Genomic DNA, 22,004 nt, shown 5'->3' with positions numbered 1-22,004 from the left:
GGACCAAGGAGATGGAGGCTCCAGCCTGAGTCGGTGGAGACTTTCTCGCTGTAGGCCCAGGTCCTGCTGAGCCCTCATGAGTCTGTGAGGAGAGCCTCGCGCCGAGGCGTGCCCACTGGCTGGGCCGATGCTGGGGCGTCCAGTGCCAGGGCAGAGCTGGCTGGGCCCTGGCCCCCTCCGTGGGAACGGCCTGCGGGGGTTAGAGGTGGACCCTGTGCCTCTCCCTGTGCTCTGAGCTGCGGGCCGTGTGGCGGAGGGCTGACCCGTCTCCCCTTGGCTGTGGCGTGTCATGCTGCCGTCCGGTGGCAGAGCAGAGTACAGTAAAAGTTGGGTTTTGAGGGCCTGTGCTGGCTTGGCGGTCAGGCAGTGCAGGGTGTCCAGGCAGCGCCGTGGACGCACACCACCAGGCCCCACCCGGTTGAGTTCCAGCAGCCTTGGTGGTGAGGGTGGTGAGCTGACCAGTGCCTGTCCCGCCCTCCCTGGGGCCCAGACCCCTCCCCCGCAGTTTCCTGAGCGGCAGGTTCCAAAGGGGGGTGCCTGCAGGCGGCATCTTCCGGAAGTTTCTTTCCCTGGAAAATGGAGCTGATGTCTGCGGTGGACACTGCGGTGCGCGTGCGTGGTGGCACTTGTCACGCCCGGCCCTGTTCCGGGCGCACACTGCAGACGGTGTGTGTCCTGAGCCCTGCATGCAGGGGCAGCTGACCTGCGCCCCGTCCAGATAAGGAAGGGAGCCCTCGTGGGGCAGTTCCCCGCCGTGTAGCCCCCTGCTGGCTGCCCAGGCCGTGGGGCGTCTTCCCCTCATCCTGCCGAGCCTGCGGCCCCAGCCTGCAGCCCCTCCCCTACTCCTGGAACCCTTCTCTGCCTCACATGTCCGGGAGAGCCCGTCTAGACCAGCAGGTGCAGCTGTCAGCGCCGTCGGGAACTGGTTCTGAATGGATCCTGCCTGGTTCTGGGCCTGAGCCCTCTGGTGCTTAGGCCTCTCCTGAGCTGACTGCACGAGGCAGGGGTGGGGGTGAGGTCGGAGGGCATCCAGACAGCCCGGCCCCACCTGCACCTGGGACAGCTCCGTCCCTGTGCGCCTTTGTCCTGCGCGTTCAGGGATGGATTTCCCAGGGTTGCCCTGTCCTGGGGTCCAGGCCTCAGGGCTGCAGCAACTGCCACTCCAACTGCCTGGATCACATCTGAGCTGGAGGGGAGCCAGCCATGCACCCCAGCATCCTGCCAGCTGCTCCCCAGCCCTCCACACACCATGTCCAGGGGGTGCTCTGGAATCACCTCGCCACGCCTCCTCAAAGCAGGGGGGAGGGGCAGGGGTCAGCATGGACAGGGTGCAGCCACAGCGTGCCCCCGGCGTGGGCTCCTGTAGGGGGGCGCCAGCCATCTCCAGCCTGCGGACAGGTGTCCCTGGGGTGCTCTGCTGTGCACACTGGGCCGGGTGGGGCCCTGACTGACGAGCCTGATGCTCAGGCCGGGAGACCCCAGGGTTAGGTTTCTGCCTTGGACCTGTGTGTGCCCTGGTCAGTGCAGGGCAAGGCAGAAGCGAGCGCTGCTTCCAGTTCTGGCTTCTCTGCTTCCGATCCTGCTCTCTGCTGATGGCCTGGGAAGGCAGCAGATGAGCCAAGCACTTGGGCCCCTGCACCCAGTGGGGCACCCGGACGAAGCTCCTGGCTCCTGGCTGCAGACTGCACCAGCCTTGGCTTTTGTGGCCATTTGGGGAGTGAACCGGAGGACAGGAGATCTCTCCGTCCATCTGTCTTTTTCTCTGTCACACTGCCTTTCAAATTCAGTCTTGCCGGTCAGCCTCAGCTTCATGAGTTTGTGCGTGCCCTCATGCTTAGCTGCAGATGGGGGTGCTTGTTTCTGGTTGGTCCACGTGGCTCTGCCGGGCTCTGATTGGGTCAACTGAACAGTGCAGTGTTCATCCAGGCTGCGCTGGGGGAACAGCCGCCTGCGCTCCCCAGGTGGGGCAGCGGGGACGGGGTTCCGACAGCTGCCTGCTGCCCCTCCGCCTAATCCCATGCCTTAGCGTCCTTGGACATTGAGACCTCATTTCTCATTTTTGGTGTTTTATGTATGTAATTCTTTTAAAAAAAAATGAAGGCAGAGAGAGTGAGCTTCATCATCGGTCATTCCCCAAATGTCCACAACAGCTAGGTCTGGGCCAGACCAAAGCTAGAGCCAGAAATTCAGTCCAGGTCTGCCACTTGAGCTGCCACCTGCTGCCTTGGTGCCCATCAGTAGGAAGCTGGACCGGAAGCAGAGCCCTGGCAGGAACCAGGCCACGCCCACCCCACGGAGCCCCGGGAGCTGTCAGCACGCTTGGGCAGGCAGGGAGGCCTCGCGCAGAATCAGGTTCCGGGATGGCCATCGACTTCCCAAAAGGACGCGGCCACTAAGGAGAACGTGTCCGGGCCAGCCCTGCCAGCCCCGCGCACTTGCCTAGCGCTTGGCTGCCCGGTGGGGAGGGGTCTGCGGGCATGCGCCAGGCATGAGCCCTTGCAGATGCTCACGCTCCCCGGGCTGGGTCGGAGTGCCGGAGCGGTTGTCGCCTTTACCTGGAAGGCGGTTGGTGACGGAGGGACCCATGGGCGGCGCTGCCGAAGGCGCCAAGGCCCCCAGCACCCCCCATTCCACCCCCTGCCTTGCCTAGGAACGCAGCCCGCGTGGTCTGGTCCTTGGAGCCCGGCGGAGCTGAGATCCACCTGCTCTGACCCACCCCCGGCTCTGGCACCACAGCCTCCTACCGTGCCACGCACGTGCACATGCACACACACACCCCCTTGGCTTCAGAGGCTCCCGTGCTCCCAGCCCTGGCCCCGTGAGCCCCACCCCAGGAGATGCTTCCCGACCCCTCTCCTCGGTAGACTGAGGGCAGCATCCCCTCACCCCAGGCCTTGGGACCCACCAGTGTCCCCGATGGAGGGAACCAGGCTTCCCATACAGCCACGCCAGGACCGCCATGTCCCCAGGGCCAGCACTGCAGGGGTGGCAGGCGCCATTCTCAGGTCAGGCAGTCCTGGGGCACAGCCCAGCGGCAGCAGAGCCTGGCTTCTCCCGGGGCCTTACGGGCAAGTGGAAGGGGAGGCCCAGGGCTGTGTCCACCTGCGCCACCCCCACCGCCGGCCCCACATCCACACACCCTGTCCGCTGGGCTCGGGTCTGCCAGGGCTGTTGTCTGCAGCAGCCATGTGGAGGTCTTGTCCACACAAGGGTCTTGGACCTATTTCCTGGGCCTGGGAAGTAGCCCCGGGCCAGAGGAGATGCCCTTGACCTCTCCACCCCGTGCACCCTGACACCCTTCCCCGGGGCTGTCTGGAAGGTCTCGGACTCCCCACGGGGCCTTGGCAGGAAGTGGACCCAAAGTCCCCGAAGCTGGGGCCCAGGCCTCTTGGGCTCCTGACCCCTCCTCCCCTTAGGGCCTGGCCAGTCCTGACTGGTTCGCGGGAGCCAGCTGGATTTGGGGCGGGGCAGCGCCTGGGAGGAATGACCTGTCTGGAAGCAACAGCCTCGTGGTGCCCAGGGCCCAGCTTGGGACACAGATGTAGTGCGGGAGAAGGGGGTACTCACCAGGGTGGGCAGGAGGCCTCTGCTGACCGCTGGGGTGCTCCAGCCTGCCCTGGCGTCCCTGGTGCCGGCCACTCCTGGGACGAGCCTCCCGCCTTTAGCTGCCTGTCACCTTGTCTGGCCTCTGCCCGGTGACGAGCTTTTCCATGACAAGGCCTTGGGTGTATGTGTGGGGGTGGGGAGAGGCTGAGCTGAGCTGGACTGAGAGGATGGAGACCGGGCGCCTGTCTGTGGCCCACGTGTGTGCTGGCCCTGTTTGTGTGGACGCCTCACCCAGGCAGGACTGGACAGACGCCTGGTCCCACATGGTGGGGCTGCCCCCCACCTGGACGTCCTCCAAGCTGTCACCCACTGGCCAGGTCCGTTGATGTACGAAATGTAGGGAGGACAGATGGGTCAGCAGTGGCTTCTTGTTCAGACCCAGAGCCCTGGGCAGTCTTGTCCCCTCCCGAGGCCCAGGCCCAGCACCACTGAGCTGTGTAGCTCCAGGGGCCCCAGCCGTGCCCTCACCTTGGTGCAGGCCTGGAGCCAGGTTGGGCTGGGCACGGGCAGGCTCTCAGGCCTCTCCCCCTGCTGGCCTTGTCCCAGCCAGGGCTCTATTCCCGCACCCCAAGCAGCCAGTCACACGTCTCCGTTCTGAAGCTTTACTGATTGCACAGAATACACCGTTTCGCAACATCTCGAAGTTACAGGAAGCTAACACATCCCGGGCCCTGGGCGGGAGGCAGCTCAGCCCACGGAGGCCGCCTCCTCCTCGTCACTGCCATCAGGGGCTGCGTCCGTCCCAAAGTAGCGGTCGCCAAAGTTCCCTGCAGACAGAGGCAGGAGGTGAGGAGGGGCCCCGCCCCCTGCCGAGGGCAGCCCGCTCAGCGCCCCGCCGGGCCTCACCGATGCCTGGGATGATGCGGAACAGGTCATTGACGCGCTTGTCCACGGCGGTGGTGATGATCCTGACGCGGGGGAAGGCGTAGGCCACGGAGTGCACGCCCATCTCCGCCATCAGCAGCGACAGCAGGAAGATCTTGTCCTCGGGCACGTCGTGGTCCTGCCCGGCACAGAGCAGGTGAGGCCCAGCCCTGCGGGAGCCGCCACCCCCCCAGGGCCCACTCACCAGGAGCACGCGCACTGCCATCATGGCTGCCGCCCCGGTGGACACTGTGCAGTCCATCAGGATCACGTGGTCGTCACTGATGTCCTTGGGCAGCCGCAGGTAGTGGAGCTGCGGGCAGCGAGGGGTCAGTGCCCCAGCAGGGCCCGGCCCCCTCAGGGCTGCCCCCCGTCCCCCGCCCCCCCCCTCGGGCCCCGCACCTCGGGCTCCCCCGTGAGCGGGTTGGTCTGGATGAGGATGGTGCCGATGCGCACGTCCTTACACACGGCTCGCAGCGCAGGCTCCATGGTCTCGCCCGCCCGCAGGATGGACACGCCCGTGATCTGGGGAGCATGAGGGGGCTGAGCCGGCCCGCCCCCCGGCCCGCCCCCGCCTCAGGTGCCCCGGCCGCCCGGCACAGCCTACCTGCTTCCCTGCGTAGCACTTGCCCGCATAGTCCTGCCCCTGAGGGGTCCGCACCACACAGTCCTGCGTAGGACGGGGTGGGGGCTTCCGTCAGCCCGGGCTGCACCCCCCTCGCCCCCCGCCCGCCCCGCTGCCCACGCACCTGGAAGGGCAGGAAGGAGAGCGCGTGTTCGATGAGCAGCCGCATCAGCCTCTTGGAGTAGAAGATGAACTCGTCGCGGCTGGTCTCCCGGTCCCTGCGGGCACAGGCTTAGCCATGGGGTCGGGCCGTGGGGGCCGCCCGCCGCCCGCAGGTGGGCGCTCACCTGATGATGGTGTGCATGCCTCGCACCTGTGGCGAGCTCTCGAGGACACTCAGCGTCCGGGGCAGGGGGTGGCACTGGTGCGCGGAGGCCAGCGCAGCCCTGGAACACAGCCCATCGGGGACGCTCAAGGTGGGTGTCGCCCACCAGAGCCCCTATCTGGGGCTGCTTCCCTGCAGCTGACATGGTGGGAGGGGGCGGGAGAGGCCCCCACCAGCTGCCAGGCAAGGGTGCAGGAGCAGGCAGGACGCAGAGCTGCGGGCCCGGAGGCTGGGCTGTGCAGCGTGCCACCCTGGGCTGGGGAGAAGCAGAGGGGGCAGATAGCGGGGGTGCGGCGTGGGCTCACAGGTGCCCATGGGTCTGGGCCCCCAGCCTCTCCCTGGGGCCCAGCCCTGTCCAGGCAGGGGTTGTGGTCCCTCTCGGGAGAGGGGCACACAGCTGGCTCCGCGCTGCCTACTGCTCCACCTGGGGAGGAGGAGGGGCGAGGCAGGGGCAGGTGCGGGGCAGGTGCGGGGCAGGTGCGGGGGGCACACGGCAGGCACAACCAGAGCGCTCTGCTCACAGATCCCAACGGAGCTTCCTCTGCTCGCCAGGTGAGGGTGCGTTCAGGGGGCAGCGGGTTTACGGCCAGGAGAGAACAGAGAGAAGGTCACTCAGCGGGGCACACTGGCTGCGGACGTGCCTGGGGAGGCGGGGCGCCCACCGGCCCCTGCCCACCGAAGCAATTCCTGGAGCTGGAGCCGGCCGGGGAGGGGGGCATGGCCACCACTTCCTCGCTGACCAGAAAATGGCGTTTTCTCAAGTTCGAAACCTGGAGACGGTTTCTCAGAACAAAGGCTTCGAGAGGAACGGAGGTGACAAGACCCGCAGGTGCCCCGGTCTGGGTGGGGTGAGCAGGCACATGCAGGCCAGGAAGCGGGCTGGGCGGCGGCCTGGAGGCATTTCCAGTGCACAGGGAGCTGGGCAGGGCGCCCAGGTGCGGGGCTGGGCAGGTCTGGCCGCTGCCCACCTGCTTGCGGGCATCCTGTCCCAACAGTCCCGCTCCTCCTGAGGTGCCAGGCAGGACGGAGCACGAGGCTCGGCTGCCCGGTGGCAGGGGATGTGCCATTGGTCGCTGCCCCCAGGGCCTGGCCGTGCTGGCTCAGGCCAGCTGTCCTCTCTGTGGCTGGAACCCACGGTCACCCCAAGTAGACGAGGAGTGACCGGCAGCTTCTGCCCAGCACAACTGCTTCGGCGTGACCACAGGGAGGTCACCCAGCCGCTCTGGGCCTCGGTGCCCTCGCCCGCCAGCAAGGGGAGCAGCAGCGGGCGGGGGTGGGGGTGCTGAGCCCACCACCCCTCTGCTTCTAGGGACACTGCACCCTGCCCAGCGCCGGCTGAGTGACAGCCCAGGCTGGGAGCTCCGTGTGGCGGTTGGAAATGCCTCCAGCTGTGCAGACGGCTGTGGAGGTCTTACCTGACGCTGAGTTCACGCTGTGGCGGCAGCACGGGGAGACACAAGGGAACGGGTGAGGCGTCAGTGCCCAGGGCGGGTAGCCGGCCACCTCCACCCAGGAAGGATGTGCTGCGGCCCCTGGAGAAGCCGCCTGCCACGGGAGGTGGTCGGCTTCTCAGGGCCGCTCACCTGGGACCGCCTGGGCCAGGATCCACAGCTCCGGGCTGGGCAAAGCCAGGACCCCCGGGGCTGCAGCCTGGGCAGCCCACTAAGAGGAGCCGCTGCCCCCTGTGGGGTCCTGGTCAGCAGGCCTCTTGGCTGAGGACAGCCTCAGGCCAGGTGCCTCTGGGGGTTGAGCCCCCACCCCACCAAGCAGGGCTGGTGCCAGGTCAGGTGACCAAGCTAGGACAGCAGCCCCGGGACGCTCCAGGATCGGCACCACGGGGGGACAGTGGATGCGTGGGGCAGGGCGAGCAGGCCGCTGTGGACGGTGGCAGCAGAGCAGCAGAGGGGCTGGGGCGACTGCGGCCCGGAGCAGGCGCTCACCTCCTCCAGCTGACTGTGCACGTGCTGCACGATCAGGTCGATGGCCACTGCATTCCCGCTGCCTGGGCAGGAGGGGTGCGGTCAGACGGGGCAGAGGGAGCAGGCGCAGGAGGGGTGCGGTCAGACAGGGGCGGGGTGGGAGGGGGTGCGGTCAGACGGGGTGGGGTGGGGGCGGGGCAGGCGCAGGAGGGGGTGCGGTCAGATGGGGCGGGGGGGCAGGCGCAGGAGGGGTGCTGTCAGACAGGGGCGGGGCGGGAAGGGGTGCTGTCAGACGGGGTGGGGTGGGGGCGGGGCAGGCGCAGGAGGGGTGCGGTCAGATGGGGCGGGGGGGGCAGGCGCAGGAGGGGTGCGGTCAGATCAGACGGGTGGGGTGGGGCGTGCTCAGGAGTGGGCGTGGCCAGGCAGAGGCGAGGCAGGCTCAGGAGTGGTCGTGGTCGGACTTGGAGGGTGGGGAGGGCTCATGGGTGGGTGTGGTCAGATGGGGCTGGGGGCGTGGTTGGTGGGCGTGGCCACAGATGGCAGGCTGGGGCGTGGCTGGGGCGGGCATGGTCAGACAGCAGAGTGTGACTGGTGGGACAGGGCGCCATGAGGTGGAATCAGGGGTGGTCCCAGGGGCGGCTGGGCAGTGGGCCCGCCCTCCCCGCCCCCATGGCCCTTGCTCGCCTCTGGGCACCACGATGTCGGCCAGGCGCATGGTGGGCTGGATGTACTGGTCGAATGCGGGCTTCACGAACTTGTTGTACTGCTTGATGACGCCCTCGATGTCCCGCCCCCGCTCGCTGATGTCACGGCGCAGCCGCCGCACCAGGCGGATGTCCGAGTCGGTGTCCACGAAGATCTTCATGTCCAGGAGCTGGGAGGGGACGGCCGGCCCGGGGCGCAGCCCTGTCACCAGCAGGGCCAGCCAGGTCTGCGGAGGGCGCCCTGCGTGGGGGGAAAGGCCGGGACGCGGGCCGGCTCTGGCAGGGGCCCGAATGAGCTGGGCAGTGGCTCACGACCTTGGCAGGGGACCTACAAACCTGCGACCTGGGGCTGGGGGGGCTGGGGAATCTGGGGTCTGGCCCCACTCCTGGAGGGGCCATGCGGGCGTCAGGCCAGTCATGGCCACACGCCCCTGGAACTGACCACAGCCCACCTGGCGTTCCTGGGGCCGGGTGACGCGCGGCCCCCACAGGTGCAGGCAGGGGCGGGGCCTCACCTCGAGCAGCGACTTGTCGGCAAAGGCCATGATGCCCTCGAAGATGATGACGTTGGCGCCGTACAGCGTTTTCTGCGGAGGAAGCCAGGGAGTTGCCGGCGCCCTGCGCGAGCCCCAGGCCCTCGCTGCCGGCCCCGAGCCTACCCAGTCCTTTTTGCGGCTGTGCGTGGTGAAGTCGTAGATGGGCACTTTAACGCTCTTGCCCTGCTTCAGCTTCTTGAGGGTGGACACGATGAGGTCGAAGTCGAAGGCGTCGGGGTGGTCGAAGTTGAAGTTGTTGCGTGCGGCCTGCTCCTGCTGCTGCTGGGTCAGCACCTGTGGGGCACGGGCGGTCCCGCGGCGGCCCTGCAGCCTGGCGCCTGCCCTGCCGCCGGCACCCAGGGTCGGGCCTCACCTTGTAGAAGGAATCCATGGACAGCAGGACCACCCAGGGCACGTCCAGGGCCTCGATGATCATCCTGGCCACAGTGGTCTTCCCGGAGGCGCTACCGCCCCCCAGGCCTGCCGCAGGTGGGGACACGCCCCCGCCCCGTGAGCAGGAGGCTGGAGGGGGCGGGGCCGCACAGGGCAGTGGACACGCCCCCCGGCTCACCGATGGCGAAGGCTTCCTTGGACTGCGTGCCGTGCTCGTTGTACCAGGGAGGCCGCCCGGCCGTGTAGATGGTTCTCTTGCTCGTGCGTAGCAGCGGCGGTTCCGACTTGCACTGGCTGGTGGTGCGCTTCCGGGGCGAGCGGCCGGCGCCCACGGGCGGCAGGAGTCTGTCCAGGGACTCGGCATTGCTGCTGTGGATGGGGTATGCTTGGCTTGGGCCCCCACTGCCGGCCAGCATGACCAGTCCCCTGTGGGCAGGCAAGCACAGCCCCAGGCTAGCCCAGGGCACTCACCCGAGACCAGCCCACTGGGCCCCTGGGGCTCACTGTCCACACAGCGGGGCCAGCAGTGACGAGGGAGGGGGCAGGGCCCTGTCCCCACTCAAATTCCAGACAGGCAAGGTCTCACTGCAGGCTATGCGTCTCCCCGTGCCCCCCACCCCAGGCACTCTCTTGGGCAGCCCAGGAGGTGGGCGGACAGTGGGTGGGCAGAGGCAGGGTCAGGCCAGGCCATGCACACAGGTGACAAGGGGAGGGACCTGATCCACAGACTGTGGGGACAGGAGGGCACTGAACAGGGTGGCACTGGCCTGACTTCTGTCAGGGTGCCGGAGGGCACTGGGGACCCTGAGATGAGCACCCGCAGCGTCCCCCAGTGTTGGGGAGGAAGGCGCTGCCAGCAAGCTGAAGCTGCACTGGGACGGACGGAGCTGACGCTCGGACCCCAAGTTCCCCAAGGGGCCAGGGCACGGCTTCAGGGAGGCCGGCTCCTCTGAGCGACACTGCACGCGGCTCCTGGCCTGGCCATGTGTGGAGTGGCTCAGAGCCAGGGCACTGGCTGCAGCTCCCACAGCAGCCCCACTTGTCCACCATCATGGGCTAGAGGCCCACAGGCCGCATTCTCTCGGCCCATGGGAAGGCAAGGGCTCCTGGGAGATGGCGAACGGAGAGCTGACACCTGTGCTGGGGGACGGTCGGCCACCACCTGCCTCACCTCTACAGCTCTGGAGTGGGATCCAGACGGCCGGATCCAGAGGACCGGGTGAGGGGACTCTGGGGACAGCGCCATGCCACCGGGCGTGGAGGTGGGGGCAGACAGGTGCCAGCAGCACTGCCATCCCCCGGCACGTGGTGGACAGGGCCCTGGGGTGGGGTGACCCCAGGAGCAGCCTGTTACTCCCCCAAGAAGGCAGGGGGGGCTCAGCAAACACAGGCAGCTCCAGCAACAGTGGACAGAGGTGCCTGAGGCCCACCCAGGGGGCTGCCCCTCCCCGCAGGCTGTCGGCCAGCTAAGCCAGTGTGTGGACCGGGAGGGCACAGCACAGGGGCTGTCACTCCATGCCCCACCGTGGCTGTGCCCTCGATCCCAGCAAACACCCACCCCACCCCACACGCAGAGCTGGACGGTGCAGGCCCGGGGCTGGCACTGTGCCTGCTCCTCCAACGCTCACCCGTACAGGTCTTCTTCCCTGGGAGCCCTGGGTCCCCCCACCGGTCATTCTCCCTGGCCCTGCTGGCTGCCACCATCGCCACAGGTGCCCCTTGAGGCTTGGGTTCCTGACAGCCTGTCCTGAGCAGGCCAGGGGTGACTTTGCCAGAAACCGCCTCTCCCTGGACTCACCAGGGGCCCGGTCTACACCAGCCCAGCTCCACCGCCCTCTCCCACTTCTCATGAGAGGCACCCCCACAGAGGGATAAGGGTGCTCTTGGCCACAAGGACAAGAACTAGCCTGGCCCAGAGGGGTGGGAGTCCCCGCAGCCCCGAGACACAGCCTTGGTGGACAGCCCCACAAAACCCATGGCTGGGGCCCCCGCAGCCTGCTTCCTGCTGTCTACCGCTGGGCACGGCACCCAGCAGCCAGGGAGCAGCCAGGGAGCAGCCAGGCCACTGCAGCCGCCGCCTCGGCAGCAGGTCTCACTGCCGGGACTCACCTGCCTTCTCCAAGGGCCCAGCACCCCGAGATCCTGATGCCAGGGTAAGTTGGGGGGCTGCTCATGGCTGAGGATGCAGGCGTGTCCTGGAGGTGGGTGCTCCCAGGTGTGAGTGCGCAGACCTCTCAGACCCACAGCAGCCCCCCAGGACAGCCCGGGAGCTCTGGCCGCATGAACCTGCCCTCCATGGGCACAACCACTCCTACGGCAGCAGAGCAGGTGCAAGGCCAGGTGGCTGGCAGAGGCTGCTGCTGCACAGGTCGGAGCACAGCAGCTGGGGGCCCCAGGGGTCCCCACCAGACAGGACTCGCCGCCAGCCTCAGGGCCAAAGCCGGGGGCCTAAGAGGATCACCCGGCTGGGGCTCGTGCGCGCCTGATATTAATAGCACGGATTTTGCCTGGCACGGCCTGGACAAGCCTCAGCTGCCCCCCCAGCCACCCCGCGCACAGGCTGACACCGTCCCCTGCCCAGGGCCTGCCAAGGACCACCAGGCTGGACATGCCTCCCAGAATTCCCTGGAAGAAGCTCCAGTCCCCTGGCCTACCTGGGCAGCTGGAGCCGCTTGTTGGCCAGGTTACCTGAATGTCAGAGCCGGGCGAACGCCCCACCCCGTCCCAAGGTGCCTCCTACAGGCACAAACAAATCTGAAACTCTACCCTCGGGCATCAGGGCCTGCCCCACCCCCACCCCAGGGAGGCTCCAGCAGGTCCCGGTGGCCACCAGCTGCTCCCCAGTCAGCAGGGGACGCGGCCACACGGGGAAGAGATCGCCCGCCCTCAGCAGAGCAGAACAGGGGGCCAGAAAAAGGTCAGTAGAGGACGCTGCAGGCCTCCTGGGGGGCGGTCTGGTGGGTGGTGTTGCCTGCCCCTCCCCCACTCCCAGGACGGGGGTGCAGAGGGGAAGTCCCAGCCACCCCCGAGTCCCCAGGTGCTCTGAGGTGTCTGGGGCCTGGGGCCAGGGGCCAGGGGGTTGGAGCTGGAATTCCAGGCCCAGGTCACGGGGGATCCTGGAGGTTCAGCCTGGCACATGCCGAGGTGCCCCAACTGGCAAGGACCCACAGGGTTCGAAGGGAAGCATGGGGGGGACGGGGGTGGGACATGAGCCCAGGTATGCAGCAGCCAACAGAAGAGCCAGGCCCTGTCCCAGGCTCAGCACCCCACACGAAGGGTCCCTCAGCCTCCACTGCCTGCAGCAGGGAGGGGGCTTGTGTCTGCCCACTGTTCTTCAACCTCTCCTATGAACACTCCCACACCCCAGGTTCTGGCTCACCATCAGGGTGGCCCAGGAATCCTCACACCTGAGGTGTCAGGGCTGGGGTGCCCCCTGCCTCACCCACTCCTGGCTGTTCCACCTGGCCATGGCGTGGGCACGGCGGGGTGTGGCTAGCACCGGAGCCTGCTTCCTCCTCAGAGACAGCAGCACGTGTGCTGTAGGCGCGCCGGGGGGGGGGGGGGGGGGCCGCCAGGGCAGGGGCCTCCCAGGACCTAGAGACCAGGAGCCACACTGCCCCTCCCCACCCTCCAAGCCTGACCTTGGGGCCCCCACATCTGGAACTTGGGGGTGGAGTAGCACATGTCCAGGCCCTCGCAGCTGTGGTCAGAGCTGACCAGTCACACTGGGGGTCACTGTCCCCGGCGCAGGGGGTTGTCCGTGGTCAGTTGAAGGGACATTTTTGAATAAAACGAGGCCACAGGGAGGGAGGAGCCGTCACAGGTGCCTTTCTGGGTCCCCAGTGATCCTGGACAGGCACTGCAGCCCCACTGGCTCTTCCCGCCACCCTGGAAGCCTCCCCAGCTGCCCGCTCCTTCCTGTTGCCCTGAGCAGTCACTCGCCAGCCTCCGTCCACTGCCCACATCCGCAGTCAGGAGTCGCTGCTGACACCCACGCTGGCCACCGCCCAGCACAAAGCCAGGGACAGGCAGATGCGAACGGGAGCAGCCACTTCCGGGAGCAGCAGAGTGGACACCACTCCCAGCCAGGGTTCGGGGTCATGAGCTCAAGGAGCCGACAGAGGCCACCAGGCCGGGCGGAGGACACGGAGGGGACACGAGGCCCCGGGGCAGGACCTGATGGCCACAGGGAGCTCCTCCAGCCCTGTCCCCCACTCGGTTTCAGTCAAGGACGGCGCAGCTCCCATCCGGGCGGCCCCCCCGAACGCGTCTGGGCGCACCGGCCCCTGTCCAGGGAGGAGGCGCCTGCGTGGGCGCCACGCAGACCCGGAAGAGACAGCGGCGCCGGGGAGGCCCCAAAGCCGTGCACGCCGGGGCAAGCGGGGCCGGCTTCCCGCGTGCCCCTGGGCTCCCCTCCGGCCGCCGGTCTCTTGGCCCGGGCCCACCCCGAGCCGCACAAACCCAAAGAAACTCGGGGAGGCCTCGCCCGCTCGGGACAGACCCGCCTTCAGCTCGAGGCGCACCGACAGCGCCCACCGGGCCCCGCCCGCCCCTCGCAGGAGCGAGGGTCGGGGCGGCCGCGGTGCACAGGCAGCGACGAGCGGCGTGGGGAGGCGGACACGGCCAGGACCCCGACCCCGGCCCCGGCCCCGGCCGGCACCCCCAGCGGCACGGACCCCGGCGCCTACCGGCCCTCGCTGTCCTCGGCGTCCCGGGCGCGCGGCGGCGGCGCGGGGGCGTCCGCGGGGGCCGGGGGCGCAGCCATGCGCGCAGCCTCTCCGCCGCCGGCGCGGACTACGAGCCCCACAAGGCCGCGCGCGGGCCGGGGACGCGCGCGCCGCCGGAAGGCCCGCCCCCCGCCGGCCGCAGGAAAACCCTGGGAAAAATCGATAAACGTTTATTGGATACAGTCGCTCTCGGAACACAGCTGCGCCGCCCCCGCAGGGCCCGGACGGCGTCCTCTCGGCGCGCGGAGCCAGAGGTAGATCTGCGGGGCCCGGCCGGCAGCCTCCGGGCGCGGGTCCTCGCGCGCCCCGCCCCGGCTGGAGGGCAGCCACTCCGGCAGCAGCCCCCACGCCTTAAAGACAACGAAGGGTTAAAGTGCTGAACGTCTAGGTTCCCAGGACCCCTCCCCACAGCAGGGACCTCCTGCGGGCTTGGGGGTGTCCCGGGAGCTGCCCCCACCCAGCGCCAACTACCTGAGAGGCCGGTGAAGCGGCCACACCCCTCCCACCCTGGACCCCACTCCCTAAGCTGCCTTGCTCCACCCGACCCGACCCCACCCGCAGCGCACAGGGGGGAGCCGCCCTGCCCCCAAGCTCCAGCTGTGCCGGAAGACACCACCTCTGTCCACACCAAGGTGTGTGGGGGGCGGAGGGTCCGTGTCTCTACACCCACTCCCCAGCGCGACAGGCCGAGCTGCAGGAGAAACAGAGACCCGCACACGGGGACCCCACCCCCAGGCCCACACAGGGGCCCGGGGCCCAGCCCCAGCCCGTGGGCACCAGCGAACCCTTAGCACCAAAATGTCAAATTGTTGTTGAGTTTTTGTATAAAAAACAGAATTTTAAAAAAGGTTGTTACTTGTCACAGCAACAAGACTGGCGCCCACTACACCCAGAGACACGCACACAGGCAAACACCGCGATTCCCGCCGTCCAGGCCGTGTCCTCGGCCACCCGCCCGCTCCCCTGCACCGGGGCCTCCCTCCGCACCCACCCTCTGAGTGTCCTCCCCGGAGGCGCGCGTGGCCACTTCCTCCAGGCACTCCTCAGGCCCTGCCTGACCCCAGCCCTCCTCCAAGGCAGTGGACAGAGCCCCGGGGCCGAGCCCCGGCCCTCACTGGCGGGTCAGACTCAAAAGGGGCAGTGCGGGCAGGCAGGGGGAGGGGCCGTGGGAGATGCCCCCCACGGCAGCCGCTCCTCAGGTGGGACCCATCTACCCAGGAGCCCCCAAAGCCTGCAGGGTGGGGGCTGGGATCCTGGCTCCTGCACCCTGAGGGAAGCAGCAGCCCCCGTGGAGGCCAGGAGCACAGCAGGGCAGGGCCTGGAGAGGTAGACACCAGAAGGGAGGGGCCGGGCGGGCAGCGGCAGCGGGTCTGTGCTGGGAGGTAGCTGGGGGTGCAGTTCCAGTGTGGGTGGCAGCAGGGGCTGCTCAGGCGCTCACCGCCCAGAGCCACGGTCAGCTCAGCAGGGACACCTGAGCCTCAAAGCCAGGCTGGGGACCCAACAAGGCCCACGGGAGCAGACGACCCACGGGCACCAGAGCATCCCCAGGGCTGGCCATCCAGGCTGCTACGCGTACGTGGCTGCCCCCAGCACTCCCTGGGAGGCCCAGCCCAGGAAGGGATCCCTTCAGGGAGGAGAGGGCGGCTGGGCACCCCACTGGACGCACGGATGGGTGGATATGGAACTGGAGGCCAGGCTGCCCCTGGTGCCCCTGCCTGGACCACAGGGCCCAGTGGCCAGTGTGAGGCCAGGCCCCGCCCCCAGCTCACTTCTCAGGTGGCGTGCCAGCCCCCACCTTACGGCCAGTGGAGCCCCGGGCCCCCTTGTCTCTGGCCCCTGGGAGCCAGTCGTCCCCGCGTGGGGGCGGCCTGGGTGCGGACTCCTCTGGGGGCGGGGCCTCTGGGGGCGGGGCCTTGGGCTTGCGGCCTCGCTTCTTCCCGCCTCCCCTACTCTTCTTCTTCTCCTTCTTCGGCACCTCGGGGTCCTGGCTCCTGTGTCTGGGTGGCGCATCGGCAGAGGTCCGGAACCAGTTCTGGGGGGAGGAGGAAGGGGTGAAGGCCGGCGCCGGGAGCAGGCGCCCCCAGGGTGTCCAGCCCAGCTGCTGCCCTCGCACCTCCGCGTGCGTCTTGAGGATGTGGTACTTGACGCCGCTCTCGCTGCTGAACTCCTTGGGACACAGCAGGCAGTGGTACTTCCCCACCAGGTGGTCCCCCTGCAACACACCTGCGTGCAGTCCCCAGCCCTCCCCCACGGAAGGGGGGCAGCCAGAGGGGAGTGGTGGCAGTGCATGCTGGGAGGGGCCGGGAGGGAGGAGCTGCCAGCCCTCAGGCCTGGCCGTCCAGCTCCTGCACCGGGCTCCCCGGTGGGCCCAAGCTGGGAGTGGCCACAGGGAGCCCCAACACTGACCTTGCCGCAGCTGGCGAGGTGGGCCTTGAGGCCGGACACGCTGGAGTAGATGGCTTCGCAGCACTGCGGGCAGGAGGCAGCGTGGGGGAGGGCCTCAGGCCAGGGGAGCCCGGGGCCTCTCTAGGGCAAGTGCAGGGGCTTCTGGACCCTGTGAGCTCTGGGCGGAGAGCAGGCTGGGCACAGGGTGGGAGGTCCCGGCCTCCTCTGCCCACAGGGGTCTCCATCTGAGCACCCTGCAGGGGCCCGTGGTCGGGGTGGATTGGTGGCTAAGGACAGGCCCCTCCTGGCAGGTCTTGGCCTCTGTTCCTACCCAGACGGTCACCCCGGGCTCAGCACCCCCCTCGGCCTCCCCACGCCCCCTGCCGGCCGCCCCGCTCACATCATTGGGGCAGCTGACGTGGCCTTGCTCCTTCACTTGGCTCTTCCACGCCTCCAGCAGCTGTGGGTTCAGCGTGGGCAGGCCCGGGCGCGTGTAGTTGAGCTGTGAAGTCGGGGGCCAGGTGAGCCACGCCCTTACCACAGGCACAGTCTCCGAAGACTCTCAGGGGTCATGAGAGCCACAGCACCAGGCCAGCGGCTCATCCGCGGGGACAGGGGTCCCAGCGCACGGCACCAGGCCAGCGGCTCATCCGCGGAGGCAGGGGTTGGAGCCTGCGGCCAGCGGCTCACTCACCCGTGCTGTCTCGGGAACCAGGTCATCTTTCATGCGCCGCTTGGTCCAGTCTCGGGCCAGCTCGTCCTCTGCGATCTCCTGCAGGTGGAACACTGCCACCTGGGCCGAGGTGCGGCGGATGCGGCCGCTCGGGGTCCGTTCCACACCCAGCAGGTCCTCGGCCTCAGAGGGCTTGTCCGTGGGCTCTTCGGGGGGCTGCAGCGCCAGGTGAGCCATGGGGCAGGACAGCGAAAGACAGGGGTCAGAGTCAGGGTCAGCATGAAGTGCAGGCTGCCGGGGGCACGTGAGGGCCACTCACCGGGGCCGCGTGCTCCGAGCGCACGTGGTAGTCGTGGCCAGCCTTGGAGCGGTAGGTCTTGCCACAGTGGGCGCAGGGGAAGGAGGGGCTGTCCACCTCGCAGGGCGGCTTCCCACAGCGCCGCTGGTGGTACTGGTAGCCCATGAGGCTGGAGAAGGCGGCCCCACAGCCCTGGGGTTGGGGGCAGACATCAGCTGGGCGCCCGGGCAGCCCCGTGCCCCGGGCTGACCACTGGGGCACACTGACCTCTCGGGGGCAGCGCAGCCGCCCCATCTGCTTCAGCACCTTGCGCAGCCGCTCCCGTTCCTCCTGCTCACCCCCCTCAGAGGCGTCGGCGTCGGAGGGCTGAGGACAGGGCCAGCCTCAGAGCCGTCGGCCCTGGGCCCGGCCCGGCCCCGGGACTGGGGACTGCGGGGTGGTACCTTGGCGCTGTGCTCGGCCATGCTGTGGTAGTTGAGGCCTGCCTTGGACTTGAACTGCTTGTGGCAGTGCTGGCACTTGAGCGCATCCTGTAGCTGCGGGGGGGGGGAGGGGTGAGCAGCCTGGCCCCACGGGGCCCCACCCCCACCCCACCCCTGAGCACGTGGCCCTCACCTTCTGGCACACCTCCATGTGCCGCTTGAGCCCTGCCAGGGTCTTCCGGGCGACCACGCCGCAGGTGGGGCAGACTACGGCCCCCCGCTCGTGGATGGCGCGCTGCCACTGCTCCTCAGCGCCACCTAGAGGCAGGGCCGGGCACTCAGGGACTCCAGGTAGGGAATCCAAGGCCACACGGTGTGCCCCCACCCCCCAGCCCGCCAGAGACCCCACCTGGGGCTGAGTGGGCCACAGGGGCCGGAGCCTCCTTGCTGACTGCGGTGGGAGGGGTGGGCACCTTCCTCCGCGGGTCCTCGGGGCCTCCCTCCTGCTTCTTGGAGCGGTGAGTGCGGGCCTTGTCCTCGGCTTTGGCCAGGCCTACGGGCACAGCAACAGGGGCGTGGGGGTGTGTTGCTGAGGGCCCAGCGCGTGCCCGAGGGGCCTGGCTGGCTGGGGTCTCACCTTTGAGCCCGAAGGTCCCCGAGATGGACGGCTGCTCCCCCGTGAACTTCTTGGGCGTCTTCTGCTTCCTTCCTGACTCGGGGAGGGGGTGGAGATTCTGGTCAAACTGCCCCTGGCTGAGGCCCCGCCCAGACGCGCCCCTGGGGCTCTCTCTCACTGTGCTTTGTGCGCTCCGGGTCCTCCTCCTGCTGGGCCATCCTCAGCGCCTCCTTGTTTCCCAAGGGCCTGCCTCCCGGTGGCAGGGAGCTGCCGCCCGGCTCGGCTGGCAGCTGGAAGGTGGCGCTCTGGCCCGTGCTGGACGGGCCGCACTGCCCGTTCTCAGGCTTCGCCTGCTTGGGTGGGATGGGGCAGGCGTCCAGGCCATCGGCAGCCCTGCGGGGCACAGCGAGCTGAGGGCCAGGAGGACCTGCAGGGTGGGCCTCGTCCCCCCAGGCTGCGGCCGAGGAGCGCCCCACCCACGGAGAGCCCGTACCTTCTCTTACCGCTGCTCCGCCCACTGGCGCGAGGCGCTTGGTTCTCAGACTGGGTCAGCAGCGCCATCTTGCAGGGCGGTGTGTGTCTGCTGACGGTCACTGGCTTGCTGACCACGACGGGCCTGCTGACCGGCAGGGGCCTGCTGACCGTGATGGGCTTGCCGACTGGCACAGGCCTGGCGACTGGCACAGGTTTGCCAACAGGCACGGGCCTGCTGACCGTGACGGGCCTGCTGACCCCAATGGGCCGGCTGATGGTAACCGGACGGCTGACCGGCCCAGGCTTGGGGGCAGGCAGGGGTCGGTCCATGTGGTTCCAAATCCGGTGCTTCTCCAGCTGGGTCTTGGACGTGAACGCGGCTTCACAGAAGGGGCAAGGGAACGCCAGCCTGTCTGAGACGGCGCCCTGGGCAGGGAGGGCAGGTGTGGGACGGGGCCCAGGGCCCACACACATCCCAGGCCACCTCTTCCCAACCCAGGGGCCCTTACCCCCTGGCACCGCTGGTAATGGTACTTGAGCCCGTAGATGCTGGGGAACTCCAGCCAGCACCCCGAGTTTGGGCACTTCACCCTGGAGTGTGCCTTGAATTCATCTTTCCACTGGTTCATCAGGGAGAGCTGGGTGTGGGGAGAGGTCAGGCTGCCGACCCTCCACGGCCCAGGCCTCTGCCAACCCAAGACTTGGGCTCAGAGCCCTGCCCGGGCCTACAGGACACGAGGGGCCCTGCCCAGGCCTACAGGACACGGGGGGCCAGGCCTACAGGACACGGGGGCCCTGCCTACAGGACACAGGGGGCCTATAGGACTTGGGGGCACACCAACCACAGGGAGAATTCAGCACCCCAAGCAGTGGCCATGACCAGGCCCACTCTGAGGGCTACTGGGACCTCATGACGCGTGTGTGTGTGTGTGTGTGTGTGCGCGAGGGGCTGGCCACACCCTGGGGCAGGGGCCTCCATGGGCAGGGCACACGCCCAGTCTGGGCCTCAGGGAGCTCACAGGGATGTCTCGGAGGGCCTGGTTCTCAGCTTTCGGCCGCCCCTTTTTCTTCCCTTCCGTCCTGTCGCTGGCTGGACTTCCGGGGTCAAAGCAGAGTGGGGCCTGGCCAGGCACCGTCTGTCCACCGCGAGCTACCGGCATCCCTGCAGCACAGGGCACACGCAGGCTAGGGCACCGCGCAGCCGTGTCTGGCGCCTCGGGGGCCTCGCACCCACAGCAGCAAGGCACTGGGGCGAAGGCTGTGGCCAGCCCTGGACAAGGACCCACGTGAACACAGCTCCCACCCGAGGGCAGGGGCCCTTCTGGTGGCCGTGACCCTCACCCAGCTTCGGCGCGTCGTGCAGCACGGGCAGCCGGACCTCCTTCCTGCCGCCTTCCTTCCCCGGCCCACTCCTGCCGGGGCCCTGGAGCCGGCGGCTGCTTCCGACACAGAAGGGATCGGTCATCTCTGCAAGGGACAGCAGGCAGACGTGCCATGAGGCCCGCTGCGCCCCAGGCCTGGCCAAGGAAGGAAGCGTGTGGCAGGGGGACCAGGAGGCACCCTCTGTGCAGCAGGACCCAGTCCTGTCCCAAGACCCTCGCCAGCTCTGACAGCCTCCCCCTCTCCCGTACCTGCCACAGGCGTCCAGGGTCACCCTCGTCCCCAGCTGGCCAGGGTGCGCAAAAGGGAGGAGGAGGCTGGGGGCCGACCATGCCTTCGGCTGCCCTGCCCAGCACCCACGGGGCCCCCAGACCCAGGAAACACCCACCCGCCCCGCCAGCAGCCCAGGCACAGGCGGAAGGCAACCAAGGAAGCTGAGAGGGTCCCTGGACACTCACACCCCCTCTGGCAGCACCCAGGGCAACATGGTCTCCAGCCAGACCTGGGCTACCACCAGCTGACCTCCCCTCGCGGCCACTAGCAAGAGGCTTTCCTGTCCCGGCCCTGCCATTCCTCCACGGGGTCACCCTGGAGCAGGCGCAGGGCTGGGTGAAGAGCGGACCCCTCCCCTAACAGCGTCTACCTAAGTCGGGCGGGACAGGAGGGGAGGGGGCTGCTAAGGTCAGCGAAGGCCGAGGCCCCAAGGCAGGATAGCCGCTGCTCAGGGCCCAGGGGTGCCGGCGGCCTGGGCCTGGGCGTTGGGAGGGTCCTCACGCCAGGAAAGTTCTCCCAAGTCCCCACTTGGCACGCGGAAGGCAGACAGCGCCGGCCCGGGTCCTCGCGTCCCTGACGACCCTCCGCGGACAGCGGCGCCGATGCGGCCGTGCCCCCCAGTGCCCCCCAAGCCCGGGGCCGGCTTGGCGCGGGAGGCAGAGACCCGCCCTCCGCCCGGGCCTCGGCGCCAGGACGGCAAGGGGCGGCCACGGCCGGGCGCCGGCCCGGCGGGGCCGCGGGGACCCCGCGGGGACCCTGCGGGGAGGGCGGCTGCGCTCGCGCGCCGGGCCCGGCCTCGCCACCCACCTGTCACCTGCGCGGGCGCGGGCCTCGGCCTGGCCCGGAAGGGCCGCTGGCGGCGCGGGGGGGGCGAAGGCAGTGAACCAAAATGGCGACTTTTTCCGAAGAGGAGGAGGCGGGAAGACGGCGCCGGCGCGGGGCGCGGGGCGCGCGCGGGGTCCGGGCGCGGCGGCAGCGGCGGCGGGGACGGCGCGGGGCGCGGGGCGGGGGTGGCGGCCGCGCCGGGCGAGGCGGGGGCGGCCGGCGCTGACCTGCGGCGCCCAGCAGGGCCGGGGCCGGGCCGGGCCGGGCCGGGGGCGCGGGGCGCGGGGTCCGGGCGGCGCAGGCTGCACGCCGCGCTGCGCACATGCGCGCTCCGCCCCTCCCACCTTTGACAGTTTTACGGCGGGGGGGAGGGGGCGAACTCTCGCGGTATTCCTGCCACGCGCGGCGCCGGGGAGGGGGCGGCAGCCGGGGTCCGGGGTCCGGGGTCCGGGGTCCGGGGTCTCGCGTCTCGCGTCTCGCGCCAGGGCTCGGAGCTCCGTCGCCTCCGCCGTGGGGACTCCCAGGCGGGGACCAGTTGTGCTGCCTGTGGAACGTGGGGGCGAACTGAGGCCCGCGAGGGGCTTTGGGCGCTGCCCCGAGTCCTGCACGCACGGACGGAGCCAGGGCAGGTGCAGCAGGAAGGCCACGGCGCTCCCGCCCCCCCACTCGGGCCCACTGGCCAGCAGGCTGCAGACCAGCTGGCCCCTGCCAGGGCACCAGGGCTTGGCTGGGGTCCCTGGCCACTGGACCTGCCTCTTTTAGCCCCGGGATGGGTGTTCCTCGGTGGCTGGTGTCAGGTCTGGGGCGAGGGGCCCGGCCCCTCAGGCTTGGGCATAGATGAGGCAGAGCGTGGTGGGCAGCGGCCTGCAGGTGCCCCAAGGCCCTGCCCCCTCCCTGACGCAGCCATCCTGCAGGGCTGGGAGAGAGGAACCCTGGGGTGGACCCTGTGTGGGCCACAG

General features: G+C 69.2%; 2 protein-coding genes across 33 annotated transcripts; both read right to left on the bottom strand.

Moving 5' to 3' along the window:
* Nucleotides 1-4,194: 4,194 nt before the first annotated feature.
* On the bottom strand, nt 4,195-13,817 carry UCKL1 (uridine-cytidine kinase 1 like 1). Of its 30 annotated transcripts, none has more exons than XM_070051575.1 (16): nt 11,627-13,618; nt 11,082-11,167; nt 9,151-9,398; nt 8,953-9,059; nt 8,703-8,873; nt 8,559-8,630; nt 8,024-8,213; nt 7,361-7,422; nt 5,942-5,961; nt 5,383-5,481; nt 5,220-5,313; nt 5,078-5,140; nt 4,873-4,995; nt 4,676-4,783; nt 4,453-4,609; nt 4,195-4,373 (listed from the first exon to the last, which is right to left on the bottom strand). In XM_070051575.1, the coding sequence occupies exons 2-16, from the start codon at nt 11,144-11,146 to the stop codon at nt 4,294-4,296; spliced, it is 1,659 nt and encodes a 552-aa protein (XP_069907676.1). In that variant the 5' UTR covers nt 11,147-11,167; nt 11,627-13,618; the 3' UTR covers nt 4,195-4,293. The 30 variants fall into 30 exon arrangements, with proteins under 30 accessions (XP_069907676.1, XP_051685035.1, XP_069907679.1 ...); XM_051829075.2 differs by having other exon boundaries at nt 11,082-11,283; nt 11,627-13,617; XM_070051578.1 differs by having other exon boundaries at nt 9,151-9,341; nt 11,082-11,283; nt 11,627-13,617.
* Nucleotides 13,818-13,854: 37 nt separating this feature from the next.
* Nucleotides 13,855-21,223, bottom strand: ZNF512B (zinc finger protein 512B). 3 transcript variants are annotated; one of them, XM_051829069.2, is made up of 17 exons: nt 21,028-21,223; nt 19,909-20,034; nt 19,587-19,729; nt 19,077-19,253; nt 18,587-18,993; nt 18,272-18,486; nt 18,115-18,186; nt 17,887-18,030; nt 17,671-17,795; nt 17,499-17,591; nt 17,323-17,421; nt 17,077-17,247; nt 16,779-16,973; nt 16,485-16,586; nt 16,106-16,168; nt 15,813-15,911; nt 13,855-15,731 (listed from the first exon to the last, which is right to left on the bottom strand). In XM_051829069.2, exons 2-17 carry the CDS (start codon nt 20,030-20,032, stop codon nt 15,465-15,467), a joined length of 2,496 nt encoding a protein of 831 aa, XP_051685029.2. In that variant the 5' UTR covers nt 20,033-20,034; nt 21,028-21,223; the 3' UTR covers nt 13,855-15,464. The 3 variants fall into 3 exon arrangements, with proteins under 3 accessions (XP_051685029.2, XP_051685030.2, XP_051685031.2); XM_051829070.2 differs by having other exon boundaries at nt 19,077-19,205; nt 21,028-21,221; XM_051829071.2 differs by lacking the exon at nt 19,077-19,253 and having other exon boundaries at nt 21,028-21,222.
* Between the last annotated feature and the right edge of the window lie 781 nt (nt 21,224-22,004).

The sequence above is a fragment of the Oryctolagus cuniculus genome, chromosome 11 (assembly GCF_964237555.1).
Source record: "Oryctolagus cuniculus chromosome 11, mOryCun1.1, whole genome shotgun sequence".
NCBI lineage: Eukaryota > Metazoa > Chordata > Mammalia > Lagomorpha > Leporidae > Oryctolagus > Oryctolagus cuniculus.
The sequence above is the reverse complement of the archived record's forward strand: the minus strand, read 5'-3'. Positions and strand labels throughout refer to the sequence as shown.